The 20,856-nt window shown below is 54.7% G+C and overlaps 1 protein-coding gene across 4 annotated transcripts in view; it reads left to right on the top strand.

Moving 5' to 3' along the window:
* Nucleotides 1–20,856, top strand: part of CLIP2 (CAP-Gly domain containing linker protein 2) — a 78,381-nt gene that overhangs the window by 38,357 nt on the left and 19,168 nt on the right. For all 4 annotated transcript variants that reach the window (XM_057529270.1, XM_057529269.1, XM_057529271.1 and 1 more), the window contains 5 exons: nucleotides 9,557–9,681; nucleotides 11,169–11,382; nucleotides 12,024–12,221; nucleotides 13,142–13,245; nucleotides 15,244–15,304. In XM_057529270.1, coding sequence (XP_057385253.1) covers nucleotides 9,557–9,681; nucleotides 11,169–11,382; nucleotides 12,024–12,221; nucleotides 13,142–13,245; nucleotides 15,244–15,304 — 702 coding nt within the window. The remainder of the gene's footprint in view (nucleotides 1–9,556; nucleotides 9,682–11,168; nucleotides 11,383–12,023; nucleotides 12,222–13,141; nucleotides 13,246–15,243; nucleotides 15,305–20,856) is intronic.

Raw genomic sequence — 20,856 nt, forward strand, 5'->3', positions numbered from 1 at the left:
CCAGGAGGTCCATGTACTCGCCAAATAGTCGAGGACAAGTTGTTTATCCTCTCTCTGCCTCAGTTTCTTTACCTGTAAGATGGGGATAAAAGTTCACCTGCTGGGAATTCCCTGGCAGTCGAGTGGTTAGGACTGTGTGCTTTCACTCCCGGGGCCCAGATTCGATCCCTGGTTGGGGAACTAAGATCCTATAAGCCGCACAGCGTGGCCAAAAAAAAAAAATTTTTCACCTGCTGCATATGTAGTGTTTAGAAGGTGGTCTGGCTCCAAGTAAGCTCTGTGAAGTGTTAGCTGGTATCAGCATTAAAGTCCATGAAGGGTGGGCATTCTCCCTGGGCCATGGGGTCCTGGGCACAGGGAGGGACTCAGAGCTCGGGGAGCCTCTCTGAGGTCACACAGCGGCTCACGTCCTGCATGTCCTTGACTTCCACTGGCCAAGTGCTCGCTGGGAGCAGAGCCTTGTGCCAAGAACTTTACACACAGAATCCATTTCCTCTTCAACCCTGAGGGGCCCTGGCCCCCGGAGGAACCCCTGGGAGGGTGACACAGGGGGAACATGCCTGACCTTCCTGGAATAGTGTCACTTAAATACTGGGAATCTTGTCACATGCCTGCCAGAGCCAAATTGGCAGAATTTTCAGGTGTGGTTTGGAGTTCCACACTGAGCTGCATGGATTCACCTCTTACTACCCCAGCTGCCCACGATGCAGATGTTCATTGTTCCATTTTACAGGCTGAGGATGAGAATCAGAGGCCTGAGTTTCCCACAGCACCCAGAGTGGAAGTGGCAGAGCTGGGTTGTCCTGCCTTTGTCCTTCCCGCCCTCGGCCCCTCCCCCGCCCCAGGACACACACACACACACACCCCTTCACACACACTCCTTCCTGCCCTCGGCCCCTCCCCCGCCCCGGCCCCCCCCCCCCCACAGATAACCTTTCTGGCTAATCCCTGAAATTCCTCCAGCATCGAATCATTCTATTCCGCCCCAACTTCCTCTTCTGAAATCCTTCCTCCTTGAGTGCTCCCATAGCTCGGACTGGGTAGTTTGGGGTAGTACTCAAGGATCCTGGGTGTCTGGAGTTGGGGCGCATGGCAGAGGTGGGAGCAGAGAGATGCAATGACTTGTCCAAGGACACACAGCCTTTTAGAACATGCCTGGCACAGCTGAGATGGGACCCAGGCCCAGTGGCCCAGTCTGGTGGGACCCTGGCACCCCTGGGCACCTTCCAGGCCCAGGGAGCCTATGGGGGGCCCTCGGCTGCCTAGCTGGCCTGAGACATAGCTGCTGTGTGTGTCCCCCAAGATGTGGTCCCAAGGGTCCATCCCGGGAAGTGGTCTGTCCGCGTGGTTTTAGGGTTGTTGCTCCAGAGGCAGCAGGGCTGGTGCGGCAGACTCTGGAGCCAGCCATTAGTTTGGGATTTAGGTCGTGGAAGAGAAGAGACGTTCCAGGGGAATTAACGGAGAAGCAGGAACCGAGACTATGTAGAAAGGCAGCTTGAGAACTGGTGGCACAGAAGAGGGGTAGGAAGACAGCCCCATCCGGGGACTGATCCAGACTCAGACAGGCCTGCTGGGGCAGAGACCACCGGGCCTTAATCACCCATTGTACAGGGAAGGACTGTGAAGGTCAGAGAGGGTGAGCGGTTGCCTGGGGTCACACAGCACATCATGGGCTGGCCTGGAACAGGAGCTCTGGGCTTCTATCTACCAGCCCTGGAATGTCCTCTGTATCCCCCCCACCCCGAGTGGATCCAGCAGTCCAGGTGGAGGGCTGGAAGTATCTTGGTCAGCTACAGTTGCCAGCATGGGGTATGATTAGCAAGGACCAGAGGAGGCTGTCTCAGGAAGGAAGAAGCCTGGCTGGTTGCTTGTGGCTCCAAGAGGTGCCCCAGGGCCAAAGCCGCAAGGAGTGGATGTCATTGGGTAATGGGAGAGCTCTGACCCCCAAAGATGTCAGATGGCCCATAGGTTGCTGTGGAGGGTCGGGTTCTCCAAACGTAGGCGCCAAGGTGGGGTTTGGGGTGTTTCTTAGGGCTTTTAACTTCTGTCAAAGATTGGGCAGAGGGAGAAGTCAGACTGATCTGCAGGCCAGACAGAGTCTCGGCCAACCTGGGGCAGCTCTGGAGCGAGATTGCCCATCACAGCGTCCCGTGCTGAGCCAACGTGTCCGGGCCTTTCTGCCCCGGCCTCGCTCAGTCACCGCATGCTGAGTGCCCCATCTCAGGCGAGGGGCTCCGCACAGCAGGGCAGCAAGGGCTTCCTTGAAGCGGGATCTGAGTGGAGCATCTCCAAGTACTTGAAGTCTCTGCCCCTTTATGTCCCTTCATGTACTGGCCACAGAAGCGTCCTGAGGAGGGTGGACCAAGAAACCTTTCCAGGGAATCGCCTGTACTGCTGGCGCCCTCTCCCGGCGTATCCCAAAGCTCCCTGCCAGTGCCAGCCTGGCCTGGCAGATAACCCAGCGTGTACCAGCCCGCGAGGCAGTCTGAGCAGCCCGGCCCCTCTGCACTGGGTGGGTAGGTTCTCTGCAGGGCTGTGTCCTGCCTGCCGCCCCCTCGGCAGCTGGCCTGGGCAGTGTGGGACCCGCCTCCTGAGAGATGAGGAATGAGGTTTTCTCTCTGCAGGTGTCTCCCTCTCTCCTCAGGCCCCGGTCAAGTTCCCACCACTCTGCTGAGAACAGACACCCAGCAGGGCCATCTGTAGTGTGGAGGCTGCAAGGTGGGCTCTGGGGTGTACAGGCCTGGGCGTGAGCTCAGCTCTGCCCCTCACAGCAGTGTCCCAGGGCAGGGTGCTGAGCCTCAGTTTCCTCGTCTTTAAAATGGGCCTGATATTCCCATTTCGTAGGATTTGTATAAATTGAATAAGGAAGGGACTTGCCTGGCGGTCCAGTGGTCAAGACTCTGAGCTTCCACTGCAGGGGACATGGGTACCACCCCTGATCGGGGGACTAAGATCCCGCATGCCATGGCGTGGCATAAATAAATAAATAAACAAACAAATAAATAAATAGAATAAGGAAGACTCCCGACGTGTAGTGAGCTCCCGGGAAAGGCTGGTTTTCTTTCCTTGCTCTGGGTGTTGTTTCTTCACCCCGGAGTCTTCACAGCTGAGGGGCAAGTGCTGTGATGCCCAGTGTGAGGCCTGGCTGTAGACGGGAGAGGGTTGTGAGGACCGGCCAGGGGGCATCCTGGGGGCTGCTGTCCTGGGTGCTCAGGCAGAGGGAGCTGGCGTCTGTTGGGAGCGGGGAGGGGTGAGCAGGAGGGGACTCGGTGGCCCACCGAGCACACAGGGCTGCTGGGCCTCCGTGTTCAGGCTCTGCTAATGGGGGGCAGAGCCAGGTAAGGCAGGGGGCCCAGGAGGTACTAGAGCTGCCTCCTGCTTCCTCTGTGTGTCGTGGGGCTTCTGGCTGGATGGCAGGGGGCAAGGGTGTGGCCTTTAGTCCTCCCATTTCCTAGAGGGGCAGGGGCAGGGCCTGGGAGGTCAGACTGACCCCAGGCTAGGAAGACTCCAGAATGTCTCCCTTTTTTTTTTTTCTCTTTGGCCACACCGCACAGCATGCGGGATTCTAGTTCCCTGACCAGGGATCGAACCCGTGCCCCCTGCAGTGGAAGCATGGATTCTTAACCACTGGACCGCCAGGGAAGTGCTGAAACGTCTCCCTTTTTCCCAGGGTCACAGTCGGGGAATTCTGGCCTGAGTTTGTGCAGTAGTCTCTGTCTGCCCCCTCCCACCTTTTCTTTAAAGTATCCACGTGCCTGGGAGGACAAATGACCGATTCCCCCATGTGCTGGGCTGGGGAGAGGACGGACCCGAGGCCCGCAGACCTACTTGGGGGAGTCAGCTGGGCCACTCACTACCTGCCGCTTAGCCTCTCTGACCCTCAATCTCTTCTTCTGTAACATTCATAACCATCTTCTCTCCAAAAAATTGCCAATGCCTGCCCCTCCCCCACATTTCAGCTGTGACTCTTCTGTGCTTCCCGGGAAGAACAAGGCTGTTGTCCACCACCAGACCCGCCAGCATCTGCGCACTCTGTCTTCCCTCCAGCTGGTTTTGTCCAGTCCAGGGCCCCAACCTCCAGCTCTTGTCCGAGGCCAGCCCCTCCCACCCGCCCCCTGCAGACAGCCTCCCTCCTCCCCTGCACATTCCCCCTTTCCCGACTCTCCCCCAACCCCTTGTCTTCCTCCTGCTATTTGCCCATTTCTGTGTCCTCCCTTCAGCTAAGCCCCTTAAGAGGCCCGTCCGTGACCGTGGTCTCCACCTCCTGCTCTCTCCCCATCACCGATCACTAGGGAACTCCCCCCCGCAAGGCCACCAGGGCCCTTCACATTCCAAGTACGATGGTCAGTTCTCAGTCCTCATCTTATTTCACCTCTTAGCAGAATCGGCCACTATCTCTCCCTGCCTCCTTCTAGAAGCACTTTCTTCCCTCACCTCCTGGGATTCCACATACTCCCCTGGTTCCTCCTACCTCCCTGCTCTTCCTCTTCCCAGCATCAGGTCAGAACTCCAGCCTCCGCTTGTCTCTCCCTTGATGCAACCATCCAGGCCCGTGACTTAGGACAGTCCAAGCATATGTGGGCATCACACTGCCCAGGGTTCCATCTCCTGTCTCATGTGTCAAGCCCTTAGTCAACATCTCCACTTAACCTGCATTAGTTTCCTATGGCTGCTGTAACAAGTACCATAAACTGGGTGACTTAAAACAGAAATGTACGCTCTCCAAGTTCTGGAGGTTAGACATTTGAAATCCCAGGTGTTGGCAGGGCCATGCTGTCTCTGAAGGATCAAGGGAAGAATCTGCTCCATGCCCTTCTCTTGGGTTCTGGTGTTGCCCGCACTCCTCGGCATTCCTTGGCTTAATAGATGCATTTCTTGCATCTCTGCCTCAGTCTTTACATGGCCTTCTTCCCTCCGTGTCTCTTCTCTTATAAGGACACCAGTCATATTGGATTAGGGCCCGCCCTAATGACCTCATCCTAACGTGATCACATCTAAAAGACCCTGTTTTTATTTATGTATTTGTTTGTTTGTTTATTGGCTGTGCCGCACAGCTTGCGGGATCTCAGTTCCCCAACCACGGGTTGAACCCGGGCCACGGCAGTGAATGCCCGGAATCCTAAGCACTAGGCCACCAGGGAACTCCCATAAGAGACCCTTTTTTTTTTTTTTTTTAATTTATTTATTTATTTATATTTATTTTTGGCTGTGTTGGGTCTTCGTTTCTGTGCGAGGGCTCTCACCAGTTGCGATGAGCGGGGCCCAGTCTTCATCGCGGTGTGCAGGCCTCTCACCGTCGCGGCCTCTCCCGTTGCGGAGCACAGGCTCCAGACGCGCAGGCCCAGTAGCCGTGGCTCACGGGCCCAGTCGCTCCGCGGCATGCGGGATCCTCCCAGACCAGGGCTCGAACCCGTGTCCCCTGCATTGGCAGGCAGATTCCCAGCCACTGCGCCACCAGGGAAGCCCCAAGAGACCCTATTTTTTAATCAGGTTACACTCATAGTCGTGGGAGTCAGGTCTTCAGCGTATCTTTTTGGGGAACACAGTTCACACTATAACACACCCAACCCCCATCCCCGACCTGCTCCGCCCCGTCCTCCCCATCTCAGTGAATGGCGCACGTGTGTCTCCAGCAGACCAATCCAGGAACTTGGCAGTTGGCCTTACGTCCTGCTTTTCTCTCCTCCTGACCACGTGATTCATAATCAGGCCTCTGGTGCTGCCTCCAAAATACACCCAAATGGGTCCCCAGCCCACCACCTCTGTGGGCAGCTCGTCTCTCTCCAGCAATGGAACCGCCCCCTCCTTGGTCTCCCTGCCCCCACTCAGGGCCCAACACTCCAGGAGCCCCCATCTCACGTGGGCTAAAACCCACCCAGCTTCCCATGGCCCCCAGACCCTTGTGGTCTGCCCGCCCACCCTCGTATGATCCGACTTCGCCCTCCGTCCTGGCTGCACTCGGCCGCCCCGGCCTCCTTCTCTTTGCTCCCGTACCAGGCCAGTGCCTCTGCCGTGCCCTGCTGACCTCCTCCACCTGGGACTCTGACCCCAGGGCTCCCCGCAGCTCACTGCCCCGCTTCCATTAGGCCTCTGCACCAAGGTCACCTCTTGGAGACGGGGCCCTCCGGTGCTGTTCCACGTAGCCCTTTCATCCTCCTGGAATGACAGCACTTACTCACTTACTGCTGGGCTGTCTGCTTCCCGCCCTGACGCGGAAGGTTGGGGTGTTTTGCTCACATGGCTGCACCCCCAGTGCCTGCAACAGAGCCCGGTGCCAGGAAGGCGCTCAAACCTTCCTGCTCCGTGAATGACTCACGGCCCTGCCAGGTGGTCCTGAGAGCGCGTGAGGTACCACGTGTGTGACGTCGATGCTGCCAAAGCTAGTTGAGCCCCAGATGCCCCTCACTAGCTGTTGAGGTCAGCGACGTGGACACGGTCAGGGAGGATCACCGAGAGGGGCTGCTCGCCTCTGTCCCCTCGTCTCCCTTAAGGTGGCCCAGTGCCACCACTCACCTGCCCGTCTCTCCCGGGCAGCCTCCTTCCTGCCAGGACCCCCTCCTTCCCCGCTTGCTCTGCTCTTCCGCCACGGCGGCCCGGCAGGTGCTGCTCCAGGCCTTGGAAATGAGCCCCTCACTGGACCCTCATGGCTGCCCCGTGAGACGGGGGGACTTGCCCCAGCCTGCTGATCGCAGAGCTGTCTGTCCTTGTGGGCGAGACGCATGGGTTTATTTTAAACGAGCCACCTATTTTAACTTCCTCAGAGGAAAATCCCGGAGAAACAGATAAATTCAGTCTGCCCACCTCCCTTGTTTTATGAGACCCGGGATGTAGTCGGTGTTTGGCCCAGGCCAGCGGGGACTCCAGCCTCACAGATAACCCTCAGGTGCTGGAAAAGGAGCGGGTGGGGCTCATCCCTCCGGAGACTGGGGCCCAGCCTGTCCCCCAGTGGGGGTGTGGAGAGGGACAGTCCCTTAGTGGAACTACAGGGACTCTGGTGCATTGCTGGGGAGGGCCAGGATGCAAAATGCACAGGCACTTAGGAAGACAGTTTGGCCACTTCTTACAAAACTAAACATACTCTCACCATATGATTCAGCAATCCTGCTCCTTGGTACTTACGCAAATGAGTTGACATATCTGCATGAAAACCTGCACACAAATATTTCTAGCAACTTTATTCCTAGTTACTAAAACTTGGAAGCAACCGAGATGTTCTTCAGTAGGTGAATGGATAAATAAACTAAGGTGCATCCAGACAGTGGAGTGTTATTCAAGGCTAAAAGGAAATGAGCTGTCAAGCCATGAAAAGACGTTCAGGAACCTTAAGTGCATAGTATTAAGTGACTGAAGCCAGTGGGAAAATGCCACGTACTATATGATTCCAACTGAATGACATTCTGGAAAAGACAAAACTTTGGGGACAGTTTTGATCAACCAACAGTTTTGATCAACCAACCAACCAAAAGATCGTTGGTTACCATGGGGTGGGGGAGGGAGGGATAAATAGGTAGAACACAGTATTTTTAGGGCAGTGAAACTATTCTGTATGATACTGTAATGGTGGGTACGAGTCATTATACATATTTCTCAAAATCCATAGAATGTACAACACCAAGAGTGAACCCTAATGTAAACTATGGACTTTAGTTAATAACAATTTGTTGGCTCACCATTGTAATAAATGCACCCCACTGATGCAGGGTGTTAATAAGAGGGGAAACTGTAGGGGCGAGAGGTGAGGGGATATATGCGAATTCTCTATTTTCTGCTCAAATTTTTCAGAAACCTAAAATATCTCTATAAAACAAAGTCTATTAGGGACTTCCTTGGTGGTCCAGTGGTTAAGAATCCGCCTTTCAATGCAGGGGGTGCGGGTTTGATCCCTGGTCGGGGAGCTAAGATCCCACATGCCTCGGGGCCAAAAAACCAAAACATAAAACAGAAATAATATTGTAACAAATTCAATAAAGACTTTAAAAAAAATGGTCCACATCAAAAAATCTTAAAAAAAAAAAAAAAGAGAATCCGCCTTCCAATGCAGAGGAGACGGGTTCGATCCCTGATCTGGGAACTAAGATCCCACATGCTGCAGGGCAACTAAGCTTACACACCACAACTCACAAAGGGGCTCTGGAGATTTAGGCAGTTGAAAGAGTTTAGGTTAAATTAGTTTAAGGGCCATAAAAACTAGGCAAACAATCATAAAAGACAGTTGCTGTCTGTAGGGAAAAATTGGTGCTGGGAGGGAAAAGTATCTGCATCTGCCTATCCGCGTCTGTGAGTAGTGTTTGCTTAGTCCCAGCACCATCAACCTGGAGACTGATCAAAATGAAGCCATCACTGCGTGGCAGGGGTAGAAACCCAGTAGGGGTGTGTGCAGCCTGGTGATGGGGAGGGAACGCCTCCCCTTCCCCGATGAGACGTAGATGGCTGTCACCCCCAAATTGAAAAAATTGACAAGTAGCAATATTAGCATGTCATTTAGAAATATGGAGGTCAACACCAAAAAGCTTCATCTTAAAGAGTGAAAGTGCTTCTGGGGAGAGATGGAGAAACTTACAGGAATTTTTAAGGCTTTGGAAGTGTATATATATATATATATAAAACTTTATGTATATATATAACTTGAATTGAAAGTTTTTAAAATCATTGTTATAGTAATATTCCTGATTATTGGCCTGTCCTGTGAGTTTTTTTAATTGTGGTAAAATACACGTAACATACCATTTACCTTCTTAACCATTTTTGAGCTTACAATTCACTAGTAGTAAGTATATTCACATTGTCGCACAACAGATCTTTTTCATCTTGCGAAACTGAAACTGTATTCCCATTAAACAACAACTCCCCACTTCCCTTCCTGCCCAGCTCCTGGCAACCCCCATTTAAACCATTCTTTTTTTTCTTTTGGCAACGCAGCTCGGCTTGTGGGATCTCAGTTCCCTGATCAGGGATTGAACCCGGGCCCTCGGCTGTGAAAGCGTGGAGTCCCAACCACTGGACCGCCAGGGAATTCCCTAAACCTTTTTTTTTTTTTTAACATCTTTATTGAAGTATAATTGCTTTACAGTGGTGTGTTAGTTTCTGCTTTATAACAAAGTGAATCAGCTATACATATACATATATCCCCCTATCTCCTCCCTCTTGCGTCTCCCTCCCACCCCCAAACCATTTTTAAGGATAACATTTATTGAGACTCTAGTATGCTCCAGACACTGCACATTTAGTACTTAATCCTCACAAAAGCCATTCTGACAGATGAAGATGCTGGAGCTCAGAGAGGTTAGGTAACTTGCCCAAGCTCACACAGCTTGTAAGTGGCAGAGTTTGAATGCAGGTCTGTCTTTCTGACTCCAGAGCTCTTGCTCGGGACAGCCCTGGGAAGCACTGTTTATACCTGTACCCCTCCCAACTGTCCTTGGGCCTCCCCCTCATCTCCCCTGGCCCTTGCACACTGCAAGGGAGGGGTGGGATGAGCCCAGGCACCTGGGTGCCTGTGCCATCTCTGCAGTTCCCACTGCATCCTCTGGACCTGAGTCTCTATGTGTGCCTATAGGTTGGTGGGACGAAGACTGGCGTGGTACGGTACGTCGGGGAGACAGACTTTGCCAAGGGCGAGTGGTGTGGCGTGGAGCTGGACGAGCCCCTTGGGAAGAACGATGGGGCAGTGGCGGGCACCAGGTATGGCGGGGAGGGAGGAAGGGAGTCCTCTTCTCCTGGGGTGGGTGCAGGGGTCGGGGTTGGGGCATCTGAGAATGCCAGTGTTGAGCGTCTGGGTGACTGTGCCAGACACCATGTATAGATGCTACCACCTCCCTTCTGTCATAGCAGCTCACAGAAGCATGTGGTGGGAATATCACCCCATTTTACAGATCAGAGAACCAAGGCCAGAGAGGTCATTGCTCAAGGTCACACAGTCACGAGTAAGCACTAGGAGTGTCATCTGTCCCTGGGTTCCCCTCCCCCTGCCACCCGTGACTAAGTGAGGTGGGAGCACCAGAAAAGGAGAGGCAGGGGTCCTGTCTTCTGAGAGTTGCCTTGGGTGACACAGGAAATAATCAGACAGTGCCTGGTGCTGTACAGCCAAGGTTAGGGTCACAGCTGGGTCCCAGGTTTCTCAGCATCTCTGATTAAAGGGAATTGACTGCCAGGAATGCTGGGTCGTGAGGGTCTAAGGCCATGCCTGGGCCCTTTGAGGGTTGGGGGGTGGGGCTGATGCTATGGCTGAGCAGCGTCAGGGGTGTGGGTCTAAGGCAAGGTGGCCCGCGAGCCTGTGTTGGCTGTCCCTGGGCTAGGTTCTGTCGTCCAGGTGAGGCTGTGACAGCTCTGAGAAGGAAGGTGTGCTAGGCTGGGGTCAGGCTGCACAAAGACCTGAATGTGGGAAGAGGCAGGGTGGGGTGGCAGTTTCAAGGTGAGCGGGAAACTGGACAGAACTAGATCCCTAGTCCCACGTGGAATCCATGGCTAGAGGTTTTGAGAGAAGATGATCCAGAGTTCCATGACAACACTTGCCTTCCTGTTTTCAAGACGGATGTTTCTCTCAACTTACTCTTGCTTTCAGAATCCAGGGGCAGGTTGGGCAGCATCCCTCACCCCACCCCTGAGATGCCTCCTTCCGGCTTCTGCTTCTCCATTTGGGGGCTCCATGGGCAGAGAGCCTTGGGGTTGGGGGTGGTCCAGGGGCAGCCATGAGAGTGGGGCTGCAGATATGGCTGGGGGCCTCTGACTGATGTGTGGGAGCCAAAGCATAGTGGGCTTTGGAGTCCACTGGGTCCAGTCTCAGCTTTGCCATTTAACCAGCTGTGTGACTGTGGGCAGGTTATTTAACCTCTCTGAGCCTAAATCTCATCTGTAAACTATGGATAACAATAGAGTGGTTGGGGGATCGAAATGAGCATTTATGTAAAGGGACTGGCATAGAGCAGGTGCTTGGTAATTGTTATTCCCCCATCCCCCAGAAATATGCCCAACCGCTGTTCATGGCTATGCAGAATATCAGGCCCTGCTCACCTCTATTCCCTTTCTGGGAGTCCTATTGGTCTTAGGGTGTGGGTGATGGGTCCCCCAGGAGAAGCCTCTCTCTGCTGGGCTCTGAAGAGGTAGGGGAGGCAGGCCAGGCTCCAGGCTGTGGGGCCGTGACAGTAGCATGGTCTCTCCTACCTCTCCAGGTACTTCCAGTGCCCGCCCAAATTTGGTCTCTTCGCGCCCATCCACAAGGTAATCCGCATCGGCTTCCCATCCACCAGCCCAGCCAAGGCCAAGAAGACCAAGCGCATGGCCATGGGAGTCTCGGCACTGACCCACAGTCCCAGCAGTTCCTCCATCAGCTCTGTCAGCTCTGTGGCCTCCTCCGTGGGGGGCCGGCCCAGCCGCAGTGGCCTGGTGAGGGATACCCTGGTGTGTGTATGGGGGTGGGGCGGGGACAGAGAGACCCAGTTGTCCCCTGACTTGCTCTGGTTCCAGGCATCAGTCAGTTTGGAGTTTTTGAACAAAGATGAAAGTGCATATTTTTTAACAGAGAAATTGACCCATTTACATTTATTGTTATTTTTATATTACCGATTTGTCAGTAGCTTAAGCCCTTCCCTGGGAGTTAAAGAGGGTCATACAGAGGCAGGGCAGGTAATACAGGTGCACGCAGGTTATACAGGTGCAGGGCAGGTGCTTTAGAAAGGCTGGCACAGCCACCTTGGGTGAGGAGAGAAGGTGAGGTTGCCCTTTCAGCAGAGCTCTGTCTACACGGGAGGTTCCTCCTAGTCCAGGAGAAGGTGGCCCAGGTGAAGGAGCCCACCATGAGGCAGACACCCAGGGGCTGTGACTCTCCTGGGAGCAGGGAGTTCCCTGGGTTGCAAACATCATGATTCCCTTTACATACCTAGGCAGAGTGTCTAGGGCCCTGGGAGGGGGAGGAACCGAACCCCAGCAGTTGAGGCACTTGGGCCCGCCACTTGCTGGGTAGTGGTGGGTTGCCTGGATGGTGATCCACATCCCTGAGTCCTGCCTGCACCCACGCCTTCCTGCAGCTCACGGAGACCTCTTCGCGCTATGCCCGCAAGATCTCGGGCACGACTGCCTTGCAAGAGGCGCTGAAGGAGAAACAGCAACACATCGAGCAGTTGCTGGCTGAACGGGACCTGGAGCGGGCCGAGGTGGCCAAGGCCACGAGCCACATCTGTGAGGTGGAGAAGGAGATCGCCCTGCTCAAGGCACAGCATGAGCAGGTGGGTGGGGCAGGCAGGGCCATGGAGCACCCAGAGGGCACCAGCGGTCTCCTCGGGCCAGTCTTGTCCCTCAGTCACGCTCAGTGAGGAGAACTTGGGGTGTGCAGAGAAAACTGAGATGCATGTTACCAATACCCCTCATCCTCCTGGTGAATTTCCTTCCAATGGTAGGTCCACATTCTACCTCCAGAACCTCGATACAAACTTGCGTATCCTGCTTTTTCCTACCTCCTATAGTGCGAGCATGATTTCTAGGTCATGGAAAATTCTTCCCCGTTTGAACGACTGCATTGCCGTCTGTCACGGGCTGTGTCCTTACTGACGTGGCCTGTCCCCTGCTGGTGTTTAGGTTGTTTTCCAATTCCTCGCTTTTTCTAAATAATACTGATGTAAACGTTTTTGGGGTACATCTGTCCACATTTCAGATCATGATTTCGAGCAGATTCCTGGGTTGGGTTTCAGGGAAGGAAGTCCTCGCCCATAGCCTTGACTCTGCTGCTGTCATGTGTCTACTCTTCCCTGATGCTTGTTCCCCACATGGGAGCTCCCTCCTAGGTCCCTGTCCCCATTTGGAGCCTGGCTCACTCTTCCCTCGGGTTCTGGAATTTTTAAGGCCAAGCTCACGTGTGTGTCGTGACAGGGGCCTTGACAAGACAATAGGTCTTAGGCCCTCAAGGGCTGAGGGAGGTGGCAGGTACTGGGGGCAGGTGGACCTGAGGTTCCCGTTCCTGGCACTCAGCCGGCCCTCTTCCCTTACATCTAGGTCCACGGTTCCGGTCAGACTAGGGCTGGCAGGAGAGTAGGGGTGGCTGGGTTCCAGGCCTGGCTCCTCGCACCACCTCCACACCCACCCCTCCCCCACCTGGCTCCCAGTCCCCAGGCAGAGGCTGACCCTGTCCTGGCCCTCGCTCGGGGCCCAGTATGTTGCAGAGGCAGAGGAGAAGCTGCAGCGGGCCCGGCTGCTGGTGGAGAGCGTGCGGAAAGAGAAGGTGGACCTGTCCAACCAGCTGGAGGAGGAGAGGAGGTAGGTGCCACTCCTGTCCTGGTCCTGGGGGGACACTTTCCCGGAGCCTCGTTAAGGATGACCAGGAAAAGCAAGGCTCAGGACCAGCAGGCACAAACCCCGCCTCCACCACGTACTGGCTGTGTCACCTGGGCTGGTGACATGAGCTCTGCGGGCCTTAGTCCTCTCATCTGCAAAGTGGGGTGATGATCCCCATCTCTGCAGGCTGTTGGGAGGACTTACAAGATAACTCCAGTAAAGCACCCAGCATGGCACTGAGCACATGGGAGATACTACATACGTCACTGTTTTCCTTCCTGACATGGGGTTCACCGTTCCTGCCCTGCCCGGCTCATGCAGCATCATGAGAACACCCAGATGGGCGGGGGGACCTCTCACTAGGGAGACGTGCATCCGATGTCCCCACCCCGTGACCCAGTTCAGCGCAGGGAACACCCCTTCTGCATCAGGTCCCTCGCGTGGAGCTCACAGCCCGTGTCCTGAAGCTTCATTCCCATTTCATGTGTCAGGAAACCGAGGCTCAGAGAAGCAGCAGGAAAAGGCTCCCGGAAACACCTTGCCCCTGGGGCTCAGCCCCGGGGCTGGGAGCTTTACCTGCTCTGTCTCCCTCTGTCTTACAATTAGCCCAGGAGGCAGGTATTGCCCCCCAGGTCACAGATGAGAAAACTGAGGCTCAGAGCAGGGAAGGGACTTGCCCGAGGTCATCAGCCTGTTAGTGGTGCCACTGGCTCTTTCTGTCCTGCCAGTGGCAAGTGGGAGTTGTGTTCCCTCTGTGTGGGGACTCTGGCCTGACTTGGTCCTGGGTCGCCTGGTGGGGCTCAGAGCTGACTGGGGCCTGACAAGGGCTTCCCTCTGCCCAGAAGCCTGTCTTTGTCTCCTAGCTGCTGACACACAGATTTCTGCAGCTTCCTCTGCTCCCCTGCACAGTAGCACCTCCCAGACCCAGCCCTCCACCTCCCCCAGCTTGGGTCTGGTTTTGGGCTTTCAGCTGAGGCATGTGCTCCACGGGCTGTTGTTACTGTCTGACTTGGAGACAGGAGGGCTTATTTATATCTGCCTGAGAGGGTCGGTGGGGCCCACGCATCTGGTTCCCATGGCAACGTGCCTGATGCCACCAAACAAAAACAGATCTTTGAGACGTCGTTGGAGTTGTGTTCAGGAAGGCCTGGGTGCAAGTCCCAGCATTGCCCTGCACTTGCTGTGTGACCTTGGGCAGGTCACTGGCCCTTTCTGGGCCTTAGTTTCATCCTCTGTGTGCTGGGAGCTGTCACCAGGCCCCAGGAGTAGCAGCTTTGTGAGCTGTAATGTGCCTGTGTCTCTTCCCTGTGCTCTCTCGGGGGTGGGTGGGTGTGTCTCCTTGAGGGTGGGCCCCACACCTGCAGCAGGGCGTTGGGGACCCTCCACATCAGGGAGCAGCCCAAGCAGTGGGGGCTGGGACTCTGGACCCTGATTTTGAGGGGAGAGAATGAGAATGGGGTCAGTAGGGCAAGAAGGCCACCTTGCCTCCTTCCCCACAGACTGTTCCATGCGGCATGTCTGTTCCCTGCTGTGATGAAAACAGAGCTGTTAGTGCTTCCATTTACTATCCATTCTGTCATTTATTTCCACAAGCACCCTAGGGGGGAAGGATGCTGCATTAAACATTCCTATTTTATATAAATATATATATGTGTGTGTGTGTGTGTATATATATATATATATATTTTTTTTTTTTTTGCAGAAGGAAGGATTTATTTCTTGCAGCAAATAAGGAGAACACTGGGGATCGTTCCCAAAGCAGTGTCTATTTTAGAGAAACCAGTGTTCTCTGTGTAGAGCATGGATCAGGAAATTGGGAGGGCTGGATGTTTCCAGGAACTTGGGGCTCTGGACAGTGTCTTCTGCATAATCTGAGTGTGGACTTTGGGCCACCTGTGGCCTTGGCTCTCTCTGCCATGGCTGACTTGGCAAAGCCCACCCCTCTGGGTGAAGCTCACTCAGCCCCCTCTCCCCCTGCAGGAAGGTGGAGGACCTGCAGTTCCGAGTGGAGGAGGAGTCCATCACCAAGGGAGACCTGGAGGTAATGGTCAAAGGCCCCCCCTACCACAGGCTTGCACCCCAGGCCCAGCCCTCGAAGGGCAAATGGCCATGAGGTCTACGCAGCAACTCTGGGCCCCCTGGGAGGGAGCAGGGGGTATTGCAAGGGAGAAATGGGGAAGGGTCAAAGATCATACCCTGGGGCGGGGGGAGTGGCGGTCATGAGAGACTCAGGTGTCAGAAGTGGGAATGGCTCAGCTCCAGGAGCCCCAGAGGGGCCATGCTTCCTGTGTCAGCAGCTGGGTGGAATGGACCCAAGGCTTCCACAGAGCTGGGCCTGAGGACATAGTGACCAGCCTCCGCCGTCCCTTCTTTCTTGGGCGGTAGCCCTAAAGGTGTTCTCTGGGCCCTTTGTTCGTCTTGAATTCCACATAAAATTTTGGCTGGAAGTAGCTTGTGGTTGAGTCACAGAATTTATAGACGGGAAAACAGGCTCAGAAAGGCAAAGGGACCCTCCCAGTCATGGAGCAAGTCAGCAGCCAGTGGGACCAGGACCCAGGACTCCTGACTCCTGCATCCAGCCCGTAAGAATGGCCAGTTACAGCGCCTCCTCAGTTATAGCACCTGGACGAGGGGTCTGGACCTTTCACTCTCACTCTCCAATCCAGCCACCCTTTCTGAGCTGAGGGATGAAGGATGCTCACATCAATTAGTAAAGCACTTAAGGATCCCTGCCCCCCAAGACAAACACCAGCCCTCCTCACCAAATCATTTGGAGGCCACGGGGCTCACTAGGCCTGCTCGCAGTTGGGTGGGCAGGAGTGCCTTTCCACTGAGACCCTTCCTGCTCCCTGGGAGGTGACAAAAGACAAGGACTCCCAGAACCGTCAGATGGGGCAGGGGGCAGTCAGTTCAGTCCCTCTCCACACTCTGGTCCTGGCCCTAACTGGCCTTGGGCAGCCTCTTCCTTTCCCTGGGCCTCTGTTTGCTCCCCTGTAAAATGAGGAGGTTGAACTAGGTCAGTGATTCTCAAACTTGAGAATTCATCACCTAGAGGGTGTGTTCAGACACGAAACGCTGGGCCCTGGCCTGAGTGGCCGTTCGGTAGGTCTGGGTGGGCCCTGAGAATCTGCATTTCTAACAAGTTGCCAGGTGATGCTGGTCTGGGGACCGTGCTTTGGGAATCACTGCACTAGATCATGTCTGAGCTCCAATGGGAAATTACGGTTTCTGATTTTGTGAAAAAGCCGTGTTAAGACCCCTATGCCTTCCAACGTCCAGCAAAATTGTGCATATGGCTGTCCTGTCCCTGGATGACCACGGCTCGGGGAGGGACATGTGTGATCTAGGGTCACTGACAGCTGCCCCTGTTGGGGCAGGTTTTGCTGCCTGAGCTTAAAGGATGGATACTGGGGCACAACCTGGTGTAGGAACCCCAGCCTGGTATCAGGGTGTTCCAGTGTAAGTTTCCGTCTTAGCCAAGGGGGCAGGTCATGTGGTTATGTTTAGCAGGCCCTTCTGCAGAGGCTGGGTGGGGGCGGGGGGGCTTCTGGGTTGCAAAGAACAGAGACCCCTCCTGCTAACTCCAGTCATCCGGGGGTTACTGAAAGGCTGCAGGGAAGTCTCACAGCCCCAGTGGCAGGCAGTTCAGGGAACCGGAAGGAGAAACAGCAGCAGAAATGGAGCCTATTCTCCCCCACTGAGGGGCCTCCCTCTTCTCATGACTCATGGTCAGTCTGTCTGTCTGTCACCGTGTCTGCAAGTCTCTTGGTACATCTGCTCCCTTCTCCCCAACACCCGTCCTCCTGGATCCGCCCAGGCTCCAGCACCCGCTGTCTCCCAGCTGTCCTCTTGGGAGAATCTGATCGGCCCCAGGCTAGCCAATGGGCTGGCTGCCTTTGGATCAGGTGTCCAGCCCAGATCCAATCAGCCCTGGCGGGGAGAGGCGTGGGGGTGGGACAGACAGTGACAGACAGCTAATTCAGTCCAAGGGCAGTGGAGCCCCGTTGCTGCTGTTTTTATTGTGACTATATTCATGGCCACCAGAAGGCAAAAGTCCCTCTCATCCTCACCCGTCTTAAAAGTCAAAAATAAAACCCAGAATACATCCTTGATCTTCTGGTCCCCCCTCCAGCTATGTCACCCCAGTTCTCTGCTTGTCCTTCTCCTGTCCTCCCCCAGCTACCCAAGGTGCCCCATTCCAACCTCTCACCTCCTTCCTGACCTTGAATGTTGGCCTGTCCAGGGGCTCAGTCTCAGTCTACACTCTCCCTGAGAGCGTCCAGTCTGTGGCATTAAATGCCCTTTATAAGGCCATGATTCCCTTGGTCCTCCCCTGAGCTCCGTGCCAGTATACCCACCGGACATCCACACCAGGAAGAGCAAGTGACGGCTACTTGTAATAGTTCCTGGGGCTTCAGGAAAAAACTGCCACAATTCAGTGGCTTCAAACAGCACACATTTATGCTCTCACAGTGCTGGAGGCCAGAAGTCTGAAATCAAGGTGTGGACAGGGTCAGTTCCATGCCTCTCTCCCAGCTCTGGTAGGATGGCTGGCAGCCACTGGTGTTCCTCGGCTTGTCGCTGCATCACTGCCTCTATTGTCACATGGCCTTCCTTCCTGTGTGTTCCCGTGTCTCTTCACGTGACCTTCTTATAAGGACACTAGTCATCAAACCCACCTTAACCCAGTATGACTTCGTCGCAACTACTTACATGTGCAAAGACCCTATTCAAAACGAGGTCACATTCTGAGGTTCCAGGTGGACATGACATTTGGGGAGATGCTCTTCAGCCCAGGACAGCACCCCCCACATGTAACGTGCCCCAAACAGATCTCTCCATTTGTTCCTGACTCCCCTTCACCCCGCGCCCCCCTTATCCTTCCCATCTCAGTAATTAGCCCCACAATCCCCACGGTTGCTCAGGCCCTGCAGCTAAAATTCATCTTGAACCTTCTCTTTCCCTCCTCCTTCCATCAGAAACCCACTTGACCTTGCCTCCAAAATTGTCTTCATCCCCACTGCCACCTTCCTGGACCAGGTCACAGTGGGTGACCTGAGACAAGTTACCCCTCTGTTTGGCCCCGCTGTTTCCTCTCTTGTTCCACACTGAAGCCAGATAGCCTTCAAAAAGAATCTTCAAAATGTTTTAACGTTGGAAAAATTTTTAACATAAGTAGAGAGGATGGTATGATGCACTTCCATTTACCCATCGCCCAGCTTCAACGACGATCAACTCCTGGCCACTCCTGTTTCACCGCCATCCACAGCCCTCTCTCAGGTTATTCTGAAGCAAACTGCAGACATCATATGACCAGATCTCTTGAAAACATAAATCAGATCCTGCCCCTTCCCTGCTCACACATCTGGTGACGCTACTCTAGATAAAAGCTGGGCTCTGTAGCCCAGGGACGACCCTGGGGACCCAGCCCTGCTCCAGGTATGTGGGGCTCCTGTCTGAGCTAGAACACCCCACGCTCTGTCTGAGCTTCTGCACGTGCTGGTTCCTCTGCCTGAAACACTCGTTTCTCCTCCACCCCTGCCCTGGTCAGCCGGTTCCTGCTTTTCCTGCAGGTCTCCCCTTAAATTGTATTTCTCAGAGAGGCCTTCTCTGCCTCCTTGCTTTTGCCTCATCCTTCTTGCTCTGTTCCTAGGCCAAGTCACAGTCTGAAATGAGCCTCACTGGTCATATATTGTTTGCATCCCTCCCCAGGATGTAAGCCCCTTGGGGGGCCCCTGTCTGTCTTGTGCTCTTTCCTGTCCCCGACGCCAGAGCAGGGCACAGCGTGGTGAGATGCTTCTGGAAAACAGGCTGGGGACATGTTTTGCGGTTCTTGAATGGGCGTGGCATCATGTTGCCTCCTGAAAACGTGTGCCACTCCCTGCTGCACCCCTGGTGGGGATGTCAGGTAGCTACCTGAGACTTGAAGATATTGGGGTTTTGCTGTTGTTTTATCATCCAGGGGTTTTGTGTTAGTGTTCTGTGAATTAAATAGCGCCTCGGTGTTATTTTTCCTTGGCATGGGAACACCCATTGTAAGGGGAAGAGCCAGAACTCAGAATCAGCTATTTGTTGAGAACTGGCTGTGCAGCTCAAGGCCTGGAGGGAGATTAAGAGGGGCGACGTGCCTCTGACCTTCAGGAGCCACTGGTGCAGTTGGGGAAACTCCTCCCCAATTAATAATAGCAGCCTTCTGTTATCCGAGGGGCGTCCCAAGGCAGTAGCTTTGTGCTTTGGAGTGGGGTAGACACCGTGCATGCAAGGAGAAGGCGGAAAGCTGTAGGTCAAGGGCTCAGGCCAGGCTTCACCGAGCTTCTGGGATTTGGACAGGGGGCAGGGACACAGGGAGTCCCCCGCTTCAGGAGCTTCTGTCACTGCTCCGTGTTGCTGCTGGAAGTCTATGTCTCCCCTCCGTGGAGTCAGGCTGGTTTGGGGTTGGGGAGACCCTGGTTCTAGAATCTGGAAGTCTGAGGTTTAGGCCTCCTGCTGCCCCAAGTTGCTGGATGATTCTGAGCCTGAGGTTTTCCCCCTGGAGTGGCCGCTGTGAGATAGGGGGATAACCGAGATACCCCGTGTGTGTGTTGGGGGGGCGGGGCTTGGGTTCTAAAGTTGGCACGTGAGACAGAAATTACATCCTCCCTTACACCGCCCTGAGTGTCAGCGTGTAAACGTGGTAGCTCCCACCGCTCACGCCTTGGGCAGCATCCCTGGAGCAGATTGAAGCCCAGGTCGTCCATCTCACCTAAAATCTAGGCTTCAGGGGCTCTCCCCCCGCCCCAAGCTCCCATGGGTGAATTTACCTGAAGCAGCTCCTCTGGGTTCTCCCGTGCCCCCATGGACCAGGAGGCTGGGAGTTCTGAAAGTGACAGTGAAGGGTCCTTTAGTAGGGGCTACCAAATGAAGTTGCCCGTGAAATTGTGAAGCTGGAGGCTTTTCTTGCCCTTGGGGCCACAGGTATGGTATCTGTGATCAGGCTCTGTCTAGCGTGGGTCCCGGGCAGGATTGCTGTGCCTATCATCAGAGGAGAGGAGCGGGGTGACATGGCCCCTGCAAGGCTGGGGTTGAGGCACCATCTTCAGCCTGTAATTTTCTGGAAGAGACTGAGCAGGGCTGTTTTTTAGCACTGGGGCATGCTGCCCTCTTTGGGGGAGAGAGAGAAGAGGCATTTGTTCCTTTAGGAAAATTCACAGGAATAAGATCATGGGCCAGAGGACATAAAGGTCTCTATAGCTCTTGATGAATTGCACGAGTATTTCTGGGACGATACTGTGAGTCTACACTGTCACCATTGCCCTTGCCCGTGTCGGGTGTATTCTTGGTTTTTACACAGTATGCTACGGTGCTAAGCCCTGCCTCTCCTGAACTGCTGCTCAGATTTGCTTTCACCTCGTCTCTCCTTGGTGATGACAGGATGAGCGGGAGGCTGCAGACAGAGGACCCTGGCTTCTCCCTATGGAGAACCTGGTGTCCAGACCCCTCTGGATGCCCTGGGCCTTCAGCCTCCTGCTGCCCTCGCAGATCTGTTACGGGAAATCCAAATGCCAGTCTGGATGCCCTGAGAATGTCGGGCTTTGTTAGTATGTGAAGCGGGTG

Source organism: Balaenoptera acutorostrata, chromosome 15 (assembly GCF_949987535.1).
Source record: "Balaenoptera acutorostrata chromosome 15, mBalAcu1.1, whole genome shotgun sequence".
Taxonomy (NCBI): Eukaryota; Metazoa; Chordata; class Mammalia; order Artiodactyla; family Balaenopteridae; genus Balaenoptera; species Balaenoptera acutorostrata.